This window comes from Mandrillus leucophaeus, unplaced genomic scaffold, assembly GCF_000951045.1.
Source record: "Mandrillus leucophaeus isolate KB7577 unplaced genomic scaffold, Mleu.le_1.0 Scaffold265, whole genome shotgun sequence".
In the NCBI taxonomy this organism is placed as follows: Eukaryota; Metazoa; Chordata; class Mammalia; order Primates; family Cercopithecidae; genus Mandrillus; species Mandrillus leucophaeus.
Window position 1 is genome coordinate 3257274 of NW_012102754.1, and position 24029 is coordinate 3281302.

Here is a 24029-nt window from a genome sequence, read left to right on the forward strand (position 1 = left end):
CCTGTCTGATTCTTGCTTTGGAAACTTCCTCTCAGGGGTGTACTCCACCGTGTGAGGTGTGGGGTGTCGGTCTGCCCCTAGTGGAGGATGTCTCCCAGTTAGGTTACTCAGGGGTCAGGGACCCACTTGAGCAGGCAGTCTGTCCATTCTCAGATCTCAGCCTCCGTGTTGGGAGATCCACCGCTCTCTTCAAAGTTGTCAGACAGAGTTGCTTGCGTCTGCAGTGGTTTCTGCTGCTTTTTGTTTGTTTGTTTTGTTTTCTTGTTGTTGTTGTTTAGCTGTGCCCTGTCCCCAGAGGTGGAGTCTACAGAGACTGGCAGGCCTCCCTGAGCTGCTGTGAGCTCCACCCAGTTCCATCTTCCCAGGGCTTTGTTTACCTACTTAAGCCTCAGCAATGGCAGGTGCCCCTCCCCCAGCCTGGCTGCTGCCTTGCGGTTAGATCGCAGACTGCTGTGCTAGCAATGAAGAAGGCTCCGTGGGCATGGGACCCTGCTGGCCAGGTGTGGGATATAATCTCCTGGTGTGCCCGTTTGCTTAAAGCGCAGTATTGGGGTGGGAGTTACCTGATTTTCCAGGTGTTGTGTGTCTCTGTTCCCCTGGCTAGGAAAAGGGATTCCCTTCCCCCTTGTGCTTCCCAGGTGAGGCGATGCCTCGCCCTGCTTCAGCTTTCGCTGGTCGGGCTGCAACAGCTGACCAGCACTGATTGTCCGGCACTCCCCAGTGAGATGAACCCAGTACCTCAGTTGATAATGCAGAAATCACCTGTCTTCTGTGTCGCTCACGCTGGGAGCTGGAGACTGGACCATCATTTATTCTTGAATATTCTCTCCACTTCACAGAGGAAACTAAGGTCTGATAATGTTAATTTCAGTGACAGGCTTCCCACAGCTAAAGGGGAAGCATAAAATTCAAGTAGAGTTTTACTGCCAGAGGGATCCTTTGTCATTCCCCAAAACGGCAACAGTTGACCAGAATCATCTCTGTGTCCAGTGATCTTTTGAGCACATCAACAATACCGAACCCTTTAATGACACAGTAGAGCAGAAATGCCTTCAGAGTGAAGGGGCTGGTGTAGGAGAACTAGCCCTTGTGACTCATGAAGAAGCAGCCCAGGAGGGAGACTCTCCCTCACTATGGGGCTAGGATGCACACTGCTTTGGAACCACCTTTAAGACAGAAATGTTTCTCCAGGAGAGAAAAAACATCCTCAGTAGCTGCAAAGCTTCCACTTCATATTGAAAAAGCTTCCCCTGTGTATTTAAGCTATCAAAGCAGAAACTATTGTTTTCTCAGAAATTCACTCTTCATTTGCCCACTGATCCATTCTCTATATAGAAATGCTTTGTTTCTTTAGTCAGAAAAAAAAGCAGAAGTCACTGTAGAGTTCCTGCAGAAGGTATGCAGGGAAACAGAAAATGTATGAAAAAAAACCCTCCCTAAATAAAAGACATCTGAGACTCTAATACAAATGAAAAACAAAATGTCTTGGCAGTTAAGAATCTTCTCTAGCCACAAGTCAGTATGTTAGTGAATATACAAAATAAAGAGGAACATCTAAGGTCTAAACAACTAAACATCAGTTGTAAAACAAACACTAGCATTTCTTTCTGCTTGTAGAGAATCATCTAATAAGACATCTGATAAGACAATATACTTTCCCTTAGGAAAAGCCAAACCATAAAAAAACATTTGAATTTACTAAACAGATATAAAAATGTAAAGGTATCTGTAATTATGGAATTCATGGACTAGATCAACCAGTCAGGATTAAGCCAGTAAGAGTTCTTTCCTCAGGTTCTTATGAGCATTTACTGTGTTCCAGGGTTTGCCCAAAGAGCTTTCATTTTAAATGAGGATGAAGACATTTAATCCTTATAACTTTCCAGTCAGGTGCCGCATCATCTTCCTTGTATGGTGAGAAAGGTGAAGGTACAAAAAGATGAAGGTACATGCCCAAGGTCACAAGTCAGGTAAGGATCCTCTAGCTACAAAACAAACTAGCATCAATGAACCCCTCAGCTCTTACATTTTCAGTAAGATAGATAGTGCGATCAAGGATCTGGCATTCAATACCAGCTGTGCCTCTGCTTTGAGGTTCATGTAAAATGAATAAATAGTGTACAAAGGAAGGAGGATTAAAAATATAGTCATCAATGAATTTCTCTCTCTCTCTCACACACACACACACCACATATACCCCCACACATGGCAGAGAGTGTGGGCCATTACAGGCCTACTTCAGGATCACATGAATCTGTTTATATTGTCACAGCAATATAAGCTCTTAGATGTGATTACAGACCCACACAATTGGATAAAACTGGTACCAGAGGGGCTAACCCAGGAGGTGACAAAAAAGAAGGCAGGAAGGGAAGTGGGAGTGGCAGATGGACAGGGCAAGGCAAGGCCACATGGCAAAAGGCCAAGCCTGGAGAAATGCAGATTGCTGGCACCTACCACCTCCTCTCAGCGCTTAGAGATACTGCACAAGAAGGGAGACAAGCCAAAGCCTTTGGCCTGTGGCTAGGACCTTGCAGTCTGACCTAGCACCTTGCCTGAGCCTTGGGCTTTAGAGCAGGAGAGGGAAATCTGGCAGGGGCACTCAAGTAGTCTCCAGCCTGATACATAAGGCAGCAGGTAGGGAGTAGATGGAATTCTGAAGCAATCAAAACCATGTCCCTCAAACCAGGACTGAGACCAGCCTGGGAAATGGAGAAGCCCCTACTCCAGGTACATTTCTGGCATGTGAAGAAAACCAAAATATTTCACCTAAAAATACATGTCTTTGATCCATTTAGAGATTGTTTTTCAGAAGGGCTGGAAATACAGGCATAGCTAAAAAGCTATCTTTTGTGGGGGGGGGATTTGCATCTGTAGAGAAAATCTGCATTGATGTAGCCATGCTTTCTCTGAGGCCCTCCCCTGTCCAAGTCTAAGAAAGATTAACTGAGAGTCTGACACTTTAAAAGTCTGAAAGAAACATTTACCATCTAGTCTCCCCGAGGGCTGCTACAGCTGCAGTTTAGTCTGCATAACAAGACCACCTTTGCTAGCCAGCCCTCCTCTTCTCTCCCTCCTATAACCTATCTTGACACCATGACCTCATTTACCACCGTAACCTGTTTTTTGGTCATGCTCTGAGTCCCCATTCTTTCTGTAATCCCAAGATGATATAAAAGCATCAACCATCTTATCTTTCCTTGAGATCTTCGTAAGACTTTCGCGCACATTAATAAATTTGTATGCCATTTCCCCTGTTAATCTGTCCTTTGTTAGCTGATTTTCAGCAAATCTTCAGAGGGTGAAGGGGAAGTTTTCCCTGAGCCCCTACACATAGAAAGAAGCAATGGCACAGCTCAGGCCTCATTAGGCAGGATGGGAAATGAGGCCCAGGTGGTTACAGGATGCTCAGCCTTGAAGATATAAAAGACAAGTTAGGCACTGCAAAATGGATGACTAGGGGTAACTCTCACAGCTTCAGGGGCTGACCACATATGAACATTCAGGGGAGAGGGCCTCTGGCAGAGGCTAAGGCATGGATTTATAACACTATGCCATTGCTAACTTTAAATAATGAGATTTAGAAAATATGATTAAATTTAGAGTTTATTTGAGCACAAAATTTGATGCTGGCCTCCTTGGGAATATAGATTTTTAAAGAATGGAAGTCAGTAATCCAAAGTGGAGAATTTTTGGAGGTTATTTATATAGATAAAGTTTGGAAAGTTTAATAGAATCTTAACACTTTTTAATATTAGGCTTAACATTAAGTTATAATGATTCGATTGGTCATGAAGATCTTTTTGTGAGAAAGGTATATTTAGCATTTTATGCTACAGATGTAACAGACTTGGGGTCTTGGGCATCATCTGGTCTGAGTTAGGTATACGACAATAAAGAAGGCAGTGAATCTACAACAAAGGGCAGTGATTTGAAGGGAAGGAGGTCTAGTCTCTAATCTCTCTTAGTCATTTACAGAATGAAAACAATAAGAGAGTTAATTCATAATCTAAGAAGCAGAAGTTGCAACTACATGTTATGTGACTCAGATCACAGTCACATCTCTCTCAAGGCTTAAAGTGTTTTGGGAGTTTCAATGGCTTTTTTTTTAAAATTTTCCTATTCCCGCTTTTCATCAAGATCTTTCAAAGAAAGCAACCTAGGTGAACCCAATAGTTTTGATTCTTTTTATGTTTGAGTTTAGTTTCACTTTGCTATGAAGGCTCATTTCTAGAATGTCACGTTCCTGGTAATGAATAATTGGACAAGTTATAAAGTTGATGGAGTACAGGCTGAATTTAAAGTAATGTGAAGGAAGTGACTTTGTTATGTGAGTCAGACTAAGTGGCTGTATCTTTAATTAATGTAATCTTTTTGACTAACCATTATTTTATTCTTTTTAGTCATATGTATGTTGACTGTATTGTAAATGTGTGTTGTAGTAGAAGTGAAGACAAAAACAGGATAAAATATAGTATATGATTATAATTTTAGAATAAGCAATAACTTTTGTCACCAGGTTTCCCAAGACTTAAACCAGTTGCTTAGTCAATAGCTCAGGGAGAGTTTTGGCTTTAAATGGTTAGTTATTTTGGTTTTTATATCAGCAGTTAATTTAGTGATGTTATTTGATTTGAGGTATTGACATTCATGATAGTACATGTTTTCCCTTGGGCTGTAGTATGTCTAAAGTCATATGGTTCTGTAATATAGCCTTTTTTTTAAATATATGAGTTACTTTATTGTTTAATAATAAGATATCTATGTGGTTATCATTTAGGTCCTTTTTATATTTGGTTAGGGCCTCTATATGTTAAATGGCATTTTTTATATGAAAACTAAATGATTCAATCAACTGAGTTTAGAATAAACCCAATAAGATTACAAATGAGGAAGGTTTGTGAGGTTTGAAATGGTATGCTTTGGTATGCTTATGTCCAAATATAACCCAAAGAACATGGTAACTATGGCCATAGATTGGTATCACACAGCCAAGGTGTTCTTTTCGGAGCTAGCCAATAAATGCTTAGTCATTGTGTCTATTTAGTGGCATGTCAATCAGTACTTTATAATATAATGGCATGAATATACTGTTTTGGGGGTATCTATTTTATTTTCTTAGTGTTATTTGGCCAGGTATCTTTGGTGTGATTTTTTGTTGTTGTTCTCAATGCAAAGGGGCAAGCTGACTAAGCTGACCAGAGAAGCAGGTAAATCAGATAAAATTGTCCATAATTTGTTATATCATCTTGAATTGAGCTGTCTTATCTTTTAGTTGAGACAGTGTTACTGTCTTACCTCTTAGTTGGAGCAGTGCCACTGTTAAAGCTAATGAATTGGGGTTTTTATTGAAAAATTTTTAATGACTTTTATTTTGTAAGGTTTCATTAATAGATTAGTGATATATATTATCTTTAGACATATTAGTGCTAAGTACTGGTGACTATTCTTGAAAAACAAAGATATATTTTTGATATTTTACTTAGTCTTTGGAGAGGAGATATCTATCATGATAGGACAGAATCCCTAGAAAGGGCGTGAGGCCACATACCCAGCAAGTGTCTTTTTTCTGGCTATTAACATAGTCTTGGGCCTATTGTAAGAAGAGATTGTGTTATGGGTAGCAGTTGATAATAGTAGCATTAAAATATAAAAATTAGGGGAGGGGTGAAAAGAAATAAATTAAATGGAAACTTATAAAAGAAAATATTTTTCATCTATTAACAATTATTAATATCAAGGATTTGTTTAGATTTGGGCCTGGTCTAGTGTCTTGGGAAGGTTGACTGTCTCAGATGTCATTTTTTTTTTTTTTCGGCCTGACATTGACCTATCTAATAGTGAAGACTACCTTCTGGTGAAATCATCTATTTAGGAGATAAGATATATGAATTTAAGGGTCTATGTCTTCTAATTTTGCAGTGCAAGGGTTACTAGTAAGAATTACCTGATAAGATCCCTTTTACTTTGGTTGGAGAGTGTCTTTTAAAATATACTGCTTTTAGTAAATGAAATCTCTTGGTTGAAATTCGTAGTCTTTAAATTTTTGTCTCCCAAAAGTTCACCATGAAAATAATTTTTTATTAATATATATAATTAATTAGCTGCCATTGTAATAGTTGAATATGTCTTCATTGAATATCAGAGATGTATAATTTTTTGAGTGAATTTTATAGGTTTATATATATTTGTTATAATTTTAAATGGAGACAACGGATGTCTATTAAAAGGGGTTGATCTTAGGTTATACAAAATCAATGGAAGAGCTTTTGGCCAAGGAAATTTTAAAGCCTCAGTTAATTTTGTCAATTAAGTTTTATTATTTAGTTTGTGTTTTTTCCTAACCAGATGACTGGGGATAATAAGTATAATGGATATGTTGGAGGATGAGCCAGATTTTATATACTGATTGTACTGATTGAATTGTCTGTCTAGCAAAGCAAGTGCCTCTGTTGTTAAGAAGTTCCGGGGGAATTCCTTAAGTTAGAACATTTTTTTAAAGATAATGTTACTTACTGCTAAGGGCTTTGTTCTTCCGTGTAGAAATATTACGATTCAATGACAAAATATGTAAATTACCATTAGAGCACATTCACATTCTTGTGATGGTAGTAGCTGAATAAAATCTAAGTGTTATGCTCCAAAGGGGCCTTTAGGAAGTGGGAAATGTCTTTGGGAACTGTATAAATTTTTTAATTACATTTTGGGCAAATGTGATAGTCATTACATATCTTATGATCTGTGGCTGGAGAGGGTTTTAGAAATACCTTTTTTCTCAACTATTTTATCAGGACACCAGGGAATTAAGTCATATATGTAGGTTTACAAACGATGACTGAAATGTAGCAGGAAGTATAGGCACATTGGCCCATGTCATATCTCATCTTTGGGAGAATATGTTCCTCCTTTTGTTTAATTTTTTGCTTGTTTGTTTGCTTGGATTTTGGAGTTCTAGACTTAAAAAGTTTCATGTCAAATTTGGTGTTCTTTAGGTCATTGATGTTAGAAGTTAATATAGATTGAAGTTAATGTAGATGGTTTATTTTATTGTTTAGATGTAGATGTATTTAGAGCAGCTTTTTTTTTTTTTTTTGCTATATTATTGGCTAGCGATGTTTTGTTTGTTTTTTGGAGTATCTGATTTGGAATGAACTGGGATTTTAATAATGACCAGACATTTTGGTAACAATATGGCTTTTAACAATCGTATAATAGGGTATCTTTTTAAATGTATTGATCAGAAGAGGTTAAAACCCCTCTTTGTTTGAGCTATTCTGAAAGCATCTCTGCTGTCTATATGCATATTAGCAGAGTTTTTTGGTCAGTTAACAGGCCCTAATTAATGTCATCCATCTTATTTGTTGAGCCAAGGTGACTTCTGGCTTTATTTTTTCAGTTAAAGATAAGTACTGTAACCTGTGCAATAAGTTCCAGATTTAATTTTAAGTAGGATCTATCTATAATCCACGTAACATCAGTGTTAGTAAGAGGAATCTCTTGTAGGTCTGTTCTAGAAGAGCAAAGCTGGTTGCTTAAGATTATGCAACCATGAAGCATCTCATCTGAAGGTAGAGGCAGAAGAGTGGCAGGGTGCAGATGACTGCACCTAGACATTGTAATGTGAGGTATAGAAAGAAGAGGAAGTTCATAAGAAGTTAATCTGCTGACAGAACAATGTTGAGTGTGGTGTGAATTCACAAGTGCTTCCACAGAATGTGGAACAAAGACAGTGATGGGAAAACCCATCACTATTTCTTCGGTTGTTCTTACTAATAGAGCAGTGGCAGTTTTTGTCCTTGTGCAAGGTGGCCATTTTTTAGCCACAGAGTCTTGTATCCTTCTGGTCTGTTTAAGTCTCCACGTTTTTGTGTTAGACTTCCCTAAGGCATTTTTATGATTTCATGAACGATGAAAATGGAATATCATAACATGGGTGTCTCAAAGCTTGGGCAATTATAAAGCTTTTTTTAAAAAAACTTCTTTCAATGTTAAATGATTTTTCTTAGTCCATTTCAGGGGGTCTAGTTTGTCTTGTTTAGAAGAGTATATAAAGGCTGAGTTTTTAGGGAGAATTTGAAATTTAATTCTGATAGTATCCTGTCACCCCCAGAAATCTTTTTAGTTGTTTTATAGTTTTGGGGGTAGGGAAGGCCAGTATACTGTTTAGGTGGATGAAAAGACCTTTGATATTAAATTACCCAAATATCTTTGTGTGACAAAACTAATGTTTTTGTTTTTGTTTTTATTGAGGTCTTGTGTCCCTTTAGGGCTAATGGTTATAACAAGTGAATCTCATCCTCTGTAGAGGTTTGCCTATCCTCTAAGCAGAGAAGCAAATCACCTATGTATTATATTAAAATAGATTTCTTACAGAAGTCAACATCTGAGAGACCTTTTAATATTTGTGAAAAGTAAGTGTGGCTCTCAGTGTATCCCTGAGGCATGACTCTCCATATGTATTTTCTGTCTTCCCAAGTGAAAGAAAAGAGAAATCATCTTTATCTACAGGAAAATTGAAGAATGTATTATATAAATTTATCACAGTAAATAATTTTTTTTTTAAGATGGAGTCTTGCTCTGTCACCCAGGCTGGAGTGCAGTGGTGCGACCTCAGCTCACTGCAACCTCCGCCTCCTGGGTTCAAGTGACTCTCCTGTCTCAGCCTCCCAAGTAGCTGGAATTACAGGTACATGCCACCACACCTAGTTAATTTTTGTATTTTTAGTAGAGACGGGGTTTCACCATGTTGGCCAGGCTGGTCTCGAACTCCTGACCTCAGATGATCTGCCTGCCTCGGCCTCCCAAGGTGCTGGGATCACAGGCGTGAGCTACTATGCCCGGCCAAGAATTTACCTTTGGTTGATACTATAGTCAACAACGTATGGGGGTTTGGCACTACCAGATGGTGAGGAATATCATTAATTTCTCTAAGTTCTCACACAAACCTCTATCCTCTATCATTTGGTTTTCTTATAGGAAGGATTTGAAGTGTTATATGGGGTTGTACAGGGAATAATCAAGCCTCTTTTATATAGTCTAAAACTATAGGTCTTATTCCTTCTGAAGTTTCTGGTTTTAAAGGGTATTAAGATTTGGAAGAGGTTTTGATGGATATATTTGAATTTTGATTGGAGCAGCTAAGATAATTTTTCCAACATCAGTGGAAGACTTTGACCATAACTGATTAGGTACTGCATTTAGCAGTTTTTGTAACTTTTTATCACTGAATTATTTGGTGTCTTCTGTTTTCATATCATTCTAGTACTAATTCCAGAGGCGGTCAGAACCGAAGAACCTGCCAACCTACCGGGCACATCACCATATCTGGAGAGCCAGATGCAGCTGGGTATGCAGGAGCTAGTCTCTTCCAGCCTGAGGTATAAGAATTAGTCAGGGAAGGGGTCCTAAGTCTTAGGCCCACACCCACTGATAGAGGAGAAGCTGACACAAAATGGGAGCCTGTAAGTCAGACCAGCAGGGGGAAGGTGAGCACAGAGGGCTGGGACCAGGCCAGGGAGGCTGGCTCTCCTGGCGATTTAAGGTCTCAGCCTGGTTGCCAGCCAAAAAGTGTCTGGGCTAGGACAGGAATCTCCCCATCTGGGAGAAGAAGCTCATTATAAATCACCCTGACAGTCAGGGAGAGGTTGTTGATGAATTTCCTTCTGGAGGTATCAGGTTCAGAAATGGACCAGGAGGTGGACCTGTTGGCTTCAGAGGCTGAGTAAGGAGGAGAAGGCAGCCCTTTAACCCCAAGGCAGGAAACTGTCCCCAGGCACTGAAGGAGCCCATGAGAATAAGTAAGTTGTCACTCCACCAGCACAGCACAGAGAGAGGAAGAAACTCTGATTTCCAGGCTGTTCATCTGTGCTTACCTCCTCTGCATTTTCAGGTCATTTCTGGCTAAAGGATTTTGTACAGATCTGAATTACTATAAGTGAGGAAAGCTACTTTTTCAAATTGCTGTGGAAACTTTCCTCCTTGCTCCCTTTCAAGTCCTGAATTCTACGTACATGTAATGCCAAATAAATGCTTTCCGCAGCCAGAGGTCTAAGAAATGAAGGTCAGGCCAAGATTAATGCCACAAAAGCTTTATCAGGGCCCAGAAGTTGAGCCTCTGACATTTGCAGTGGAAAAGTAAATAAGATCAGGAACTTGGAGCCATAAAAGCAACCTAGTACAAAATTGTTATTAAATAAAGTGGGATTATGGGGAAAACATATTCGAATCTCCAAATGAGTAACTGTACATCTTTGAAGGGCCACAAGTTGAAAAGCAAATAACAGCATCAGCATCATTCCTTTTTTTCTACATTACAAGCACAGTTGTAACATCAAACTGTCCTGACCATTTCTAAAGGCAGACCCCACAGGTGAATGTCTGATAACTTTATGGTGCCAAAGATGTGATAAATTTTGAATAGTGGGCCATTCTAAAGCCAGGTGTTATTTCAAAGGTCATGATGTATTTGGTCAACCATTAACTTCAGGGAAACATGAAAGAGTTCATTCTGTCCTGAGATGCATAAACTCTTTGTCATGAATATGGCATGGACACAGTATGCTTTTTTTTTAAACTGTGTAATAAAACCAACACTGAGGCATGACTCAGAGACCACCTTCACGTGACAGAGACAACAATATTTGATAGCAAAGACCAATATCTGACTAATTAGCTAAAACTTTAGCTGGCTCTTACAGATACCTAAACACCACATATAAAAAAGGAGTTATCCTAAACAAAATTGGGAAAGAAAGCTTACTTTTTGGTTTTATAAATTCCAAACTGCTTAATCTTGCATTTCAGACCAGCACTGTCCAATAAAAATATAATGTGAGCCATATACATAACTTACAACTTTCTAGTAGTCACATTTTAAAAAGTAAAAAAAAAAAAGTGAAATTAACTTAAAAACCTATTTAAGATGTAATTTTAGAAACATTTCAATGTGTAATCAATATAAAAATTATTGCGCTATTTTACATTTTTTATACTTGATCTTTGAAATCTAGCATTTATTTTACACTTAGACTACACCCCAATTTGGACACGACATATTCAAAGTGCTTAATTCCACATGTAGCTAGTTGGCTACTGTATTGTCCCAACTGCACACTTCTCATATACTGATTTAAACCCTACTACTTTCCCACCCCTGAACACACCCCAATTTTAGCAAGCACAGGTGCCAGATTTTCCAAGATGGTCCTAATTTCATCTATTCTATCCCATGGCACCTGGATGTCCTTGTTTTCAGTACCAAGGGCAGTGTACTGCCCTGGTACTGGTCTCACTCTAGGGCTGCTCTGCCTGAGTTTGAATTCACTTCTTACTCTGTACAACTGAGCAAATTATTTAACACCATTTTAGAGCCTCGGTTCTCCCATTTTGTAAACAGATAAGAATGTGTGGCCGGGCACAGTGGCTCATGCCTGTAATCCTAGCACTTTGGGAGGCTGAGGCAGGTGGATCACGAGGTCAGGAATTCGAGACCAGACTGACCAACACGACGAAACCCCATCTCTACTAAAAATACAAAAATTAGCCAGGTGTGGTAGTGTGTGCCTGTAATCCCAGCTACTCAGGAGGCTGAGGCAGGAGAATCGCTTGAACCCAGGAGGCAGAGGTTGCAGTGAGCCGAAATCCACCACTGCACTCCACCCTAGGTGACAGAGTGAGACTCTGTCTCAAAAAAAAAAAAAAAAAAAAAGAATGTGCTTTTCCCAGGATTGTTGGGGTAAAGGGAGATGATATTCCTGGAACCCCACACTCTGTTCAATGCTATTAGCAACAGTGAAGTAGAGTTATCTGCAAAACAGTCTCTTCCTCCCCTATCCCACCACAGGTCCTGATTTGGGGTTGTGAAAATATGTTTCCTTTTCTGTCCATATTACTTTACCCAGGATGCTCCCTGTTGCCCAGACCGATGTGTCAATCCACTAAAAAATCCAGTCCATCTTCACGGGTCAAATCAAAAACACCCTCCTTCAGGAAGTCTTTTCCTTTTCCTAGCCCCCTCCTCCAAGACAGATGTGTTCCCATGGGTCTGCCTTAATATCTTTATTTGTCATTGTCTACAGCATCCTAATTATTCATATAGGACTTAGCTCATCTTTTGGGCTCTTCTTCAAGGGCTAATAACCTTACTAAATTTGTGAGTCCCCTACTGCCCTTTCACCCCCTTCACATTTGCCCAGAAGGCTCCTGACATTCAAAATATAATTTTGAAGCAAATTAATAAATACCCAACAGCTCTGGATTAATATTGGCCTTCCATTATTGACAAAAATACCAATACTAAGACAGAGTTTTTTAAAAAAATCTTGTGAGATATCTTCTAGCTTTAAGATCAATCCTCTCCACTCTACTTTCTGCAGCCTGCACACCTGCCCTCCATGAGTATGCAGGCCCTCTTCCCGGGTCTCCCAGTTCAGTCTCCTCCTGGGCCTTCTCCCATCACAAAGTGATCTCAACCTGAGCTGTGTGCTACTTCCCACTGCACCATTAAATGCATCTGCTCTCAACTCTGATTTTTCAGGGTCCTGCCAGGTGATCTGATCTACCAATCCCACTGAGGGAACTACCTTGGAGCGTCCCCACTGAGACAGCAGATTCATTAACTGGGCAGGTTAATGCCACAGTGTTAGTGCAGAATATCAAAGAGCTACAAAAGGCCCTGAGGAGACCTCAGGCAAATGCACTCTGTGCATACACAGTTATTTCACAAACCATAAGGCATATTTATTCTAAAGACAAGGTGATCTGTCTTCCAGCTTCAAAGAAGGATATAACCAGAAGTATTTGCTAATTCATTAGCTCAATTTAAGTGTCCAGAACAAAAGACAGTAAAAACAAAGGAATGTTACTGTTTGAAATAGAAACTTTTTGAGTTTCTATTAAGTTCTTATGATAAAATTTTTGTTTAAAATGAAAATAAATCTTGAATGAAGAAAGATCACTAACTCATTTTATTAAAGCACCATGTTCTTTCTACTTTAAAAAATGGTGATTAATCCTCAAAGGAGTCTCTGTGTAACTGACTAAAAACACAAATTATTTCTAGATTTTGAGAAAGGCTATGCTTCCTCAGAATGGGTCTCCAATACACCCTGGCAGCTCTTATTTATTTTCTCACAACACTTAGACCTGATCAATGGGGGATGGAAGATTACCCCTGGAGGTGGCAAGGAAGATGTGGGCCACATCTGCAAGTGAGTAATGCTACCATTATGGGCAACAGAAACAGGTCTCAAAAGCATTTATTTCCCCTTCCTTAACACAGCCCAGAGCAGGAGCTGACACATCATAGCTGCTGGGCTGTGGCAGCTACGCCTGAGACAGACACAGCAGGAAGTGCTATCTCACACTCACTGCCCTCTCCCCTCCCTTCCTTCCCCTGGCCCAGCCTAGGCGCCAGTTGCAGCTGCGGAAAACAATTTCATCCAATGTAACCCCTGCTACTCCACAGACCAAGTCCATTGGAGCACCAGCAACCTTTGGAAGTTATCCAAATGCTAACTAGCTTTTGGCAAGCACATAGTAAACGAGAAATTTTAAAGCCTGTGGCTATCTCATCAATGACTCCAAGACTCAATTTGAACACCAGAGGATTGTGCAATTAACAGTCATTTTTAAAACCGCCTTGTAAATGTTCCTGATGATATAAAATCATAGAGCATAAACTGTGATTCCAGTTTAGGTCTGGATATCTTGCTACAGGTGTCTTCTACTACCTGAGAGGCCCAATGGCAGAAGACATGGAGCCCTGGCATCAGGAAACTCAGGTCGCATCCAGACTCTTCCACTAACTGCCTATGCACCCTCTGAGCATGCTTCTTCATCTACAAGTCAAAGGTTGGGGCATAATAAATATTTGGCTCTCTTTTAGCTCTTAGAGTATTACTTAGTATTACTTAGAGTAATACTAGGCTATGTCACTGTAAGAAATAAACCCCAAGGCCTCAATGACTTAACCCAATAAACCCACACAAAGTCTCCTGCTGATCATCAGAAACTCTCTTCCATCCAGTGTCAAAGGGATCAGGCTCTCTCTGTCATGTGGTGCCATGTTTCCACACAAGGCCTCCAAGGACACTACAGAAGGCGAAGGGAGAGGTTGTAGAGTCACATCAACTCTTAAGTGCCCCGACCTGGAAGTAATACAGGCCCTTCCTCTCACTGTCGATTATCCAGACCTAGTCACATGACTGCAATCTAACTGCAGGAGTATGCATGTGCACATAAGATATTTGGTGAGCATTATTTATCTCTGCCACACAGGTGACATTCTATTTACTTATTTTAATAATTTAATCTATCTATATATTTATATTAACAAAACATCATGATATGCTACACTGTAGATGTGAAGAAAAAGTTCTTAAAATTATGTTTGCCAGATACACAGAAAGGCAGATGGAGAGGAGGGAACATGGCCTTTGATGATGAACACTAAACCAAATGCCCAACACCCAAGCAGACACAGTCCATGGGGTACTCAGGAGTTGGGTACTCAGGAGTTACCATGGGGAGACCAATGCACTCGATTTGATGCCAGGCCTCCTCTATCTGAGTCACACAGGAAGCACAGGGGTCCAACAGAGGGAAACAAGTCTTAACCTCTCCCACCACTAATCACACTGAACCTCGATGGTCTGCCTGCTAGTCTGTTGATAGCCTAGGAAGCTGTATTTGCATTTCTTCCTCCAGTGGGGCCTCTTCTCTTCTCCAAGACTTTATTTCTGCCATGAACAATGTCATCAAAAACATGCTTGTCCAAAAGCTGTCCAACAGTACTTGGTGCAGGTATAAAGACCACACTGATCCCAGCTGAGGGTCCCATACTTACCACTCAAATTCTAGTAGAAATCTAGTAGTTGGGTAAGACTTTTGAACATCATGGACTTAAATGTGGCATAGGTGCCCGGTTCTTTTTTTCTACTATTTGAAAATTTATCAAGAGTTACATAATTGAGAGAATAAAGACATGGAAAAAGTCATATGATATAGATGATATATTTCATTACTGGGAAAGCATAACTGCTACAGACAAAGTTGAAGATACTGTGTTGTTATACTAGTTTATTATTTCCATTGAATTCTGTTTTGGCACTCAATATGTTTAGCCATATTCTCCTAGAGGGAGGAACACTAGAAGCAGAGAGGGCAATCCAAGCAAAGTGTAGAAATCTGAAAGTTCATGAAAAGATATGTTCTCAGTGCACAAGACCAATGCCTGGAATCATAGAACCTGGGGATAGAGCTGTTAGAGAGAGAACAGAGCCCATTGCATGGGGTGCCTCACCCCTAAAGGCTCTATCAACAGAGATGAAGGAAAAGTCAGGGTGAAGTTTCCAGAAATGTCAACTTTCCTACAAATGGGACATGGCTAATGTGCAGCAATGACCCAGCCTTTCCTGGATTCATTTTGACCTCTGAGGCTCAGAGGTCAAACAGCCCAACATAATCATGATAATCATGATAGAAGGACTCATACCCATATCTGTTTGACCCCAAAGCATGCTCTGCACATATACTACACACTGGGAGTGCTTTCCCCATCTTCACGCTCCCCAGGATCCTCACATGACCTTGACTAGTAAGCAAGTTACTGTGGAATTTAGATTCCAGATGACAGACAAAGCAAACACTTAATGGCCTCTGCTCCCTCTCAAGACCCCTTTCCAATGACAGCAAAGAAATAAAAGCATGATTAATTCATAATAGTAAAGAGAAAAGGAAGAGAACAATCAGACACCTGCTGACTTCAATAAAGCTGTGAAAAAGAGGGAGAGGCAGCAGTAAACAATGTTAATATTTTCAATCATAACTATACAGGGGCTACAACAGTTAAAATCATCCTATGAACAAAACAGGAGACTCAAATGTGTTTTTGGAACAGCAGGTGAATGCTCCAACTTTGTAAATGTGAGAGTAAAGCTATCATAGGGAAAGCTGGGGCACAGGGCAGAAGGAGGTAAAGGCAGGGACACTATTTGAATGTTGCACTGTCAGAACTGAAAAAGAATGGCAAACGTTGACAGAACAAGACTCAGAGGTTTCCATCTATTATTTAAGTTTGAAAGATGACCAGTAGAAAACGAAGCCAAAAATAATAATATCATCATCAAGAAACAAAAGACAAGGGTAATATAAGTAAGTGAGCTAAGTCCTCAATTTCAGAGCAGAAAACTGAAAGAATGTCTAATACTAATACATTGAAATATAGCAACAGAAGCACATGTTTAGATTAATGAAGGTCATGCCAGGAGCCCTAAAGGACAAAGAACTAAATATGGAGCAGAGGACTTAGGCTTTTCATTATAAGGTCTTCTTTACCATTTGCATAATTTTACTATTCACCTGAAATCATCTGATAAAAAAGAAAAACAAAAACTAAAATTAACCAAGTATGATATGAACTTTTTGACACATTTACCTGAGTAATCTAGATAAAACCCAAAGCACCTGGAGGTGGGAGCAGGTGTCACCATGCCTTTTATTCCCAGCATCCTCCATTCATAGTGTTAATCCTGTTGTGTGTCTTGGAGAAATGGAATCAACACGTATTCTACTGAATTTGTAAATAAGTCCTCGCCTCCAGTATCCAGTACTGCATGTCTGCTATTCTCAGGTCTATCAATTCTCCATCTTCCCCCAACAGTCCTGCTATAAACATATAGCTTTAATGGCACTAAAAATTCAATGCATCACATCGCCAGTGCTGAGAAAGTGCCTCATCTTACTGACACGGGGTTGACAGAATCACTTTACATAGTGAGGCCTATGATTGCCTACACACAGCAGCTGATATCTACACACCAGCCATGATGTGCCTCTACTCACTGTGAGCTGTAGCAGGGAGTGGGGGACAGTAGGAGTCCTACAAAGAATGAAGGCTGTAACTTTCCCCACAGTGTCCTTCTCCATTCACCTGCCAGAGCCAGGACAGTCACACTGCCCCTTCCGTATGGGTAACAATATCACATCCATTCTAAATACATGCTTTTGGGAAATTAAAAAAAAACACGACCAGGCACAGTGGCTCACGCCTATAATCCCAGCACTTGGAGAGGCTAAGGTGGGCAGATTGCCTGAGCTCAGGAGTTCGAGACCCACCTAGGCAACATGGTGAAACCTCATCTCTACTAAAATACAAAAAATCAGCCAGGTGTGGCAGCTTGCACCTGTAATCCCAGCTACTCAGGAGGCTGAGGCAGGAGAATGGCTTGAACCCAGGAGACAAAGGTTGCATCGTGCCACTGCATTCCAGCCTGGGCAACACAGTGAGACTCCATCTCCAAAAAACAAAACAAAACAAAACAAACAAACAAAAAACAAAAACACTTAGCTATGGATTTTTAAAAAATTTTAAGTAGCAGAATTTGGAAAAGACCTAACTTATTATAAAAGGACCTTATTAAAGGGGAAGAAAATTACAACAAAACTAAGCTCCAACTCTAATCAGCCTAACCATAAAATGACAAATTAAAAAAGTAAAATATTCTCAGAGATACCCAATGCCATGCTTGCCTTCTGAATTATCTCAGAAATAATGACAAAATTAAGAGGTTTAAGATTCAAAATAACAAGACTAGTGAGTGGACCTTGTTTGGATTCTGATTTGGACACACTGTAAAAATAAGACAGTTGGATAAATTTACTGGACATTAGATGATACTAGGGAATTATTTTAAGGAACTGGGCCTACCCTGATTAACTGTGTGATTCTGAGCAAGTTTTGTAATCTCTCTGTTTTTGGGTGCCTCCATGTAAGCTGTTGCTAACATTATAGTGACTTCAGTGAGGAATCAATAAGATAAACTGTGCAGTACCCAGAGCAATGCCAGTTCACACTGACTGCTTTATACCTGTTAGTTCTCTTTCCATGAATTCTTCATCCATTATCCCTCTTTATATTACCATGATATGTTTTGAGGACACTTAATTCACACTTCCACCTCCTATTTACTATTACACTTAATGTCTGCATTGAAGAACAGACCATTATAAACACTGGATAAGCTCTACTACACTCAAGACCTACCCTCACAAGACCTAGCCAGAGAAACTAGGTAAATAAAGAACAGCTTTATTTACTGTCAGGAAACTAATTCAAGACTGTAAAATTTTTAAAAATCATCTATTACGAGTTATACATTCATTAAAGGAAAATATTTTCTATAATTCTAAAATATATTCAAAGTTCAGTTCAATAATATTACCTCCTGGATTCTTTCACATACCCAAAATTCAAGCAATATAAAAAAGTGAGGCAAATGTTTGGCAATTTCAGTGATTTTGCAGTGTCATAATCTCTTTTTCTTCAATAGTAAGATTCTTTGCTGAAATCATTCAGAGTGTCACCCCGGTTTGCTAGGTACCTATCGAGGCACATCACTGGTCATGGGCAGAAGACAATAGTAACAACTGTCTTCAGAGAAAAAATGTCCAGTTCCAGTGCCACAAGAGCTGCCATGGCAAGCAGTCATTCCTCTTTGGCCACTGGTGATTTCAAGCATCATTTTCTCCAATACAAGCAGGTTCCCATGACCATGCATTTTCACAGAATTGCAGTAGGCTACTGACTGCTGTCCACTAAGACTACCTGTCCTCATGAGAAAGATAGTGCCCATTTTGTTGGGTCTGCTACAGTGACAGCCGCTCTTTCTTTAAAATTCTCCTCAAATCAAGCCCTAAAGCTGCTCTTCCACATGGACTGGCACCTGAGTCTGCAGTGGAGCTAAGGCAAGTCTCCACAGTCAGAAAAGGATGTTAAACAAGGTCCTGGCTTACCTATATGTGAGTTTCCAGGAGATAAAGCTTGACACACACATGGTCTTTATGATTTAAAGTAAATATTAAGATGGATTCTTCAAGCCAAATATGATGTTAGTCATATGGATTGACAATCAATATGACTATGTCAATCAATACATGATTGACATGTATCCATCCATTCCACAGAGCTTCTGGGCACACTCACTGTGTGCCAGGCCCTGTGCCCAGAGATTGGGGCACAAAACTGATTGAGACATGGTTCTTTCCAATGGTCCAGTGGAGGAAAGAGGCTGAAAGATACAGGGAAAACACTACCCTGTAGAAACTGGTCTCAATGTAAAACGGTGACCACAAACTACAAGTAGGTCTTAGTGCTGCCAAGCAAGTGTACTAGTTTCCCTGCTCCATCTACTCTCCTATTGTTCTGGTGACCTTTTCCATGACATTTTAATTTCCAACTTGGACCTCCCACTTGATTCCTAGTTGCAAATACATAAATGCCAAGTTGGCATCTCCTTTGGATGTCCAATATTCATCTCAAATTGAAGATGCCTGAGACAGAGCTCTCAACTTTACCTGGCTACCAAATATCCTGCTCCTCTGTCTTCATATTCAGTGAATGACAACTTCATTATTCCAGTTCCTATGCCAAAAAACCTTGGGGACGTCCTTGACTCTGTTCTCTTTTATATTGCATATGTAAATACGGAAATTCAGGATTATGCCAAAGCTCTACTCATGCCCTTTCTCACTCAGCTTAAAACTGGTAAATCTTTCCTACCACCAAAAAGGGATTGTTTTCCTTCTACCTTGGAGTACCTCAGACTTTACACTTCTTGGCAATGTTATCTCCCTTGCTAGGCTATAAGCACCTTAGTGTAATCATCTTTATTTCCACCATATTTTGGTCTCACATAGTATATATTAAATATATACTTGTTTGATGAAAGACAAGAAATCTGTTAATAATTAATTGATTTTTAAAAACTGTGCTAGGCACTGTTCTAGCTGTTGGATAATCAAAGTGAGCAAAACAGGTTTTTGCTTAGTGTCTAAGGAAGAAGTTGGTGGTGTGAATAAACCCATGGAATCCCAAGGAATAATAGGTTTATAAATGAGGGAGATTAATACTGACCTACCATCAGGTTTCAATACATCAGGCCTAATACATGACCTCATTTCTATATCTCTGACTTCTTCCAACTTAGGCATAGTTGGAACTTACCTGCCATAGTATTTCCCAACTGACCTGCCATAGTATTTCCAAGAGCATTTCATGGGGAAATATCAACTGCAGAGGAGTCAGGAGACTACCTCTTTAGGCTTCAGTTTCCTCTTCTATAAAATGAGGGAAGTGGTGCTAAGCCAGGTGATCCCATCCCAGCCTGGTGGGATACAAGTTTCCTTGTATCTGATCTTCAAAGCTCTTTTCCTGTGCCACAGTAGCTGAGAGTTTAAACAGAACATTGTACATATATGAGACTAATTCTCACAAGAACTGTTCACTTAACACTTTGGTTATCCTTCAATATGACCTTCCGACAAAAAAACTAAGGCCAAGAGGAAGCTCAAGACAGCGTGTTCACCAAAAGCTCCACTCATTCTATAGCTGATAATGACGTACAGGGTCAGAAGTCCCAACAAAACCCTGATTGGGACTGTGAGCAGCACATTTCTGAACTGACATTTCTGAAACTGGCAAACCTTTCTATAAAGGACGGGACATTCTTCTGACAACCCTAAGTGTGTGTCCAAACTCAGGGCTAGCAGGAGGCAATACCCTCAGGAAACCTGTTTTGCTTGTCCACATGTGGTTTGCTGTACCCTGTTGGGCAATACAGGCATCTCACCTTAGTCGTTCTTCTTCTTTTTTGCGAAGATTGAAGTCTCTCTGAACCACCTGAAGAACATGCTCTGTTTCATCATCAGTCAAACCAGACAGGTCCAGCTTCCTCCCCATGGTTACTCAACACAGGTGAAACAAGACCTGGGAAACCAAAATGATACAAGCAAGATAAAAGCTCTACATGGACAAAATCAACCTATTTTGTTATTAAAATAAAGTTAAATATAGCTTTTATATATAAGTGTTTATGTAAGGTACTATCTTTCTCTGGACTCAGACTCAGCAAATATTTACAAATGACCTCAGCAAGGCCACAGAGAAAATAATGGATCATCTGCCAGTTTCATCATCCCAAGTCTTAAATTAAGAAAAAAAAATATTCTTTATAACAAAATGAACCATACATAAGACTCAGTATGGATTTCCACAAAATACCAAAAGGCAGTATCTGAAAGTTCTAAACTTCTGTGCTTTGAAGTTCTAAATGTTAAGTATTATATGTAACTGCAAAATAAAATAATACAAATAAAATAATTATTTTATAAAATAAAAATATGTTAATCTATAAAAAGAAAATAATTCTAATACTTTAAAAAAAATCCTGTGTATACTATATCCCTTAAAGTTTTAACCACATGACTATGAAATACAAACTAAAAATCAATAAATTATCTTCTTCAAAAGGATAAAAACATAGCTAAATAATCTTATTTTGCCATTTTCTCAGCAGCAGCAAAGATGATATTGTAGGGAAACACGTCTAAGCAGTACATACCTAAAAATTATGGGAAACTCTATTTTTAAAAATAATTGTTGGTTGGACGCAGTGGCTCAAGCCTGTAATCCCAGCATTTTCGGAGGCCAAAGTGGGCAGATCACCTGACGTCAGGAGTTCAAGACCAGCCTGGCCAACATGGTGAAACCGTATCTCTACTACAAATCCAAAAATTAGCTGGGCATGGTGAGGGGCACCTGTAGTCCCAGCTACTTGGGAGGCTGAGGCAGGAGAATCGTTGGAACCTGGGAGGCAGAGGTTGCAGTAAGCCGAGATCGCGTCAGTGCACTCCAGCCTGGGTTACAAAGCAAGCCTCCGTCTCAAAAAATAGAACTGGCAAATAAGTATACAGAATAATGCTTAATTTCAATGGCAATTACACAACTACAAATTAAAACTATATTTCACATCCACCAAAATAAAAATTATATCCAATGTTGGTGGGAAGTAGGACAATGACAATTTTCATTTGGGGGTATAAATTGTACAATCTCTTTGTAATACAATCAGGTTTCATTTTAAAAGTTGAAAATTTATATACCCTATAAACCAGCATTTCTGCCATGCTTAGGCATATGCTTCAGATATAATCTTAAAAATATGCACGACATCAACTGGGTTGAATCATATGAAATTTTTAGTTGGGATCATTGACCTATAAAAATGACAATTTCACATAGTTAACCTAACAGAAGAATAGTAACAAAAGTCACATTCAAAATAGCAAAATAAATAAATAAATAAATAAATAAAACTGGAAAAACACTAAACATCCATAAATAGGAGGAAGGATTTAAAAAATAGGGCATATTTGTTTTCTACAATAGAATATTCTACTACAGTGGCAAAGAACAAACAATAGGTATATTCATCAACAGGGATAAATCTTAACATAATGTTGAGACAGAGAAGCACACCACATATACAGAATACATGTACAGCATGCATACAAGTATGATTTTTTTAATCATAAGGGTCAAAAACATAGAAAGTCAAAAAACCATTTTCTAGGAATAAGTGTGGTAAAACCAAAGTGGAATGTGGTACTTCTAAGGAGAGGAGAGAGGAGTTCATTGGGAATAATCACATAGGGGCTTCAGAGCTATCAGTAATATTCTATCTCATTAGAAAGACAGAGTATTGCTGCTACTGCTTCATCTTGTTATTAAAGGGTTGAAGTCATGTATACTATTGTCTTTAAGGTATCTTCCATTAGCATAAAATCAACCTAAAACTAAATAGAAATAATATAATCTATAAAAATCATAACTAAAGCAAATACTTGCAGCATTGTTCAAGGAATATGCTTATTATTTACAATAAAAATAATAATGATTATAATAGATCACTATTTGATTGGTTATCTACTATGTTCCAGATGCTCTAGTTTATACGTACATATAAATATATTTAGTAAATTTATACATTCCCATAAAATCCTATTGACAGTCACTACCACTACCATTTACAAATGAGAAAACAGGTCAATTATACATGATGTCTAAGACAATGGCAACCTGGGATTTGACTGTGTCTTGGTCTGACTCAGAGTACCTGCCTTAATGTCATGTAAATGCTTTCTGTAAGAGGCAGAGGAAATTCTGGACCTCAGGTTTTAAAATCTGATGTCCAGAGTTCCCTTCCCCCTTTTTCTAGCATGTAATGATTAAGAATAGGAGACCCCAAGCATGGTTGCTATTTAAAAGAAGGTTATCTGTCCTTTTCATTTTCAAATAATGGTAGTAAACATAGAGAAGGGAACGGCTCAATCCCCAGAAATCTTTTGCTAGACGATTTAAAACCTTATGACTGCATAATGCGAACTAATCTCAAGATTTAACCAACAAATCACAACAGGAACTCCAACTATTTTTTTAAATTTTATTTTTCACTCCATTAATGCTATCTGTCAAAAATAAATTGCCAGTTCACTTTGCCGTGTGGTGTTAGGGCTGAGGGCAGGAAGAAACCTAGTGTACTTGCACTAGGTTTCAATTAAGTCAATTAGAAGTAACATCCCATCCACAGGCTGCAAAGGCAAGGGAAGAAGCTCATGGGCTGCCGTCTTCTAGCTTCCTGATGAGCAAAAAGAAACAGACTAGAGGGCACACTGAAAATGCAGACTGATTCTTCCTTTAAAAAGCCTCATTAAATGTGTTAATGGCATTTTGGAGTTTCCTGGAAGGTGACATTTCTGTTCCTTTAACTTTGTTTCACTGGCTTTGGTTTCTGAGAATTCTAAATGAGACTCTAAGATGCCCAGTTAGTGAAAGACTGAAGTGGCAGCTTTGATCATATCAACTCTAAAAAGAAAAAGAAAAAAAAATGATCAGGACTTGTTTTTGTAAAGAAATAAATAAAATAGCTCTAAATGGACAAGTCAGAGACTGAGAACACTTTCTGTAAATTGGTAGAAGCTTCTTCCTTTTTCTACAACAAACACAATCAGAGTCCCTGTGCAACAAATGAAATAGTATCCTAGAGCTGGAGAAGGCTCGTGTCCATGAATAAGAGGACACATAGGTATGACAATCTCATTTAAGGATGAGAAAATGCAATCAGTCCCAGGAGAGAGAAGCAGTCTCCCAAAGACACATAGCCAGTTCAGATGCTCCTGACTTCCAGACCCAT

At 39.1% G+C, this 24029-nt stretch overlaps 1 protein-coding gene across 1 annotated transcript in view; it reads right to left on the reverse strand.

The window, feature by feature from the left end:
* Positions 1–24029, reverse strand: part of MYRIP (myosin VIIA and Rab interacting protein) — a 425120-nt gene that overhangs the window by 309031 nt on the left and 92060 nt on the right. Inside the window, exon 2 of the mRNA XM_011984307.1 lies at positions 20628–20764. Within this exon, the coding sequence (XP_011839697.1) occupies positions 20628–20737 (110 nt within the window). The 5' untranslated portion in view covers positions 20738–20764. The remainder of the gene's footprint in view (positions 1–20627; positions 20765–24029) is intronic.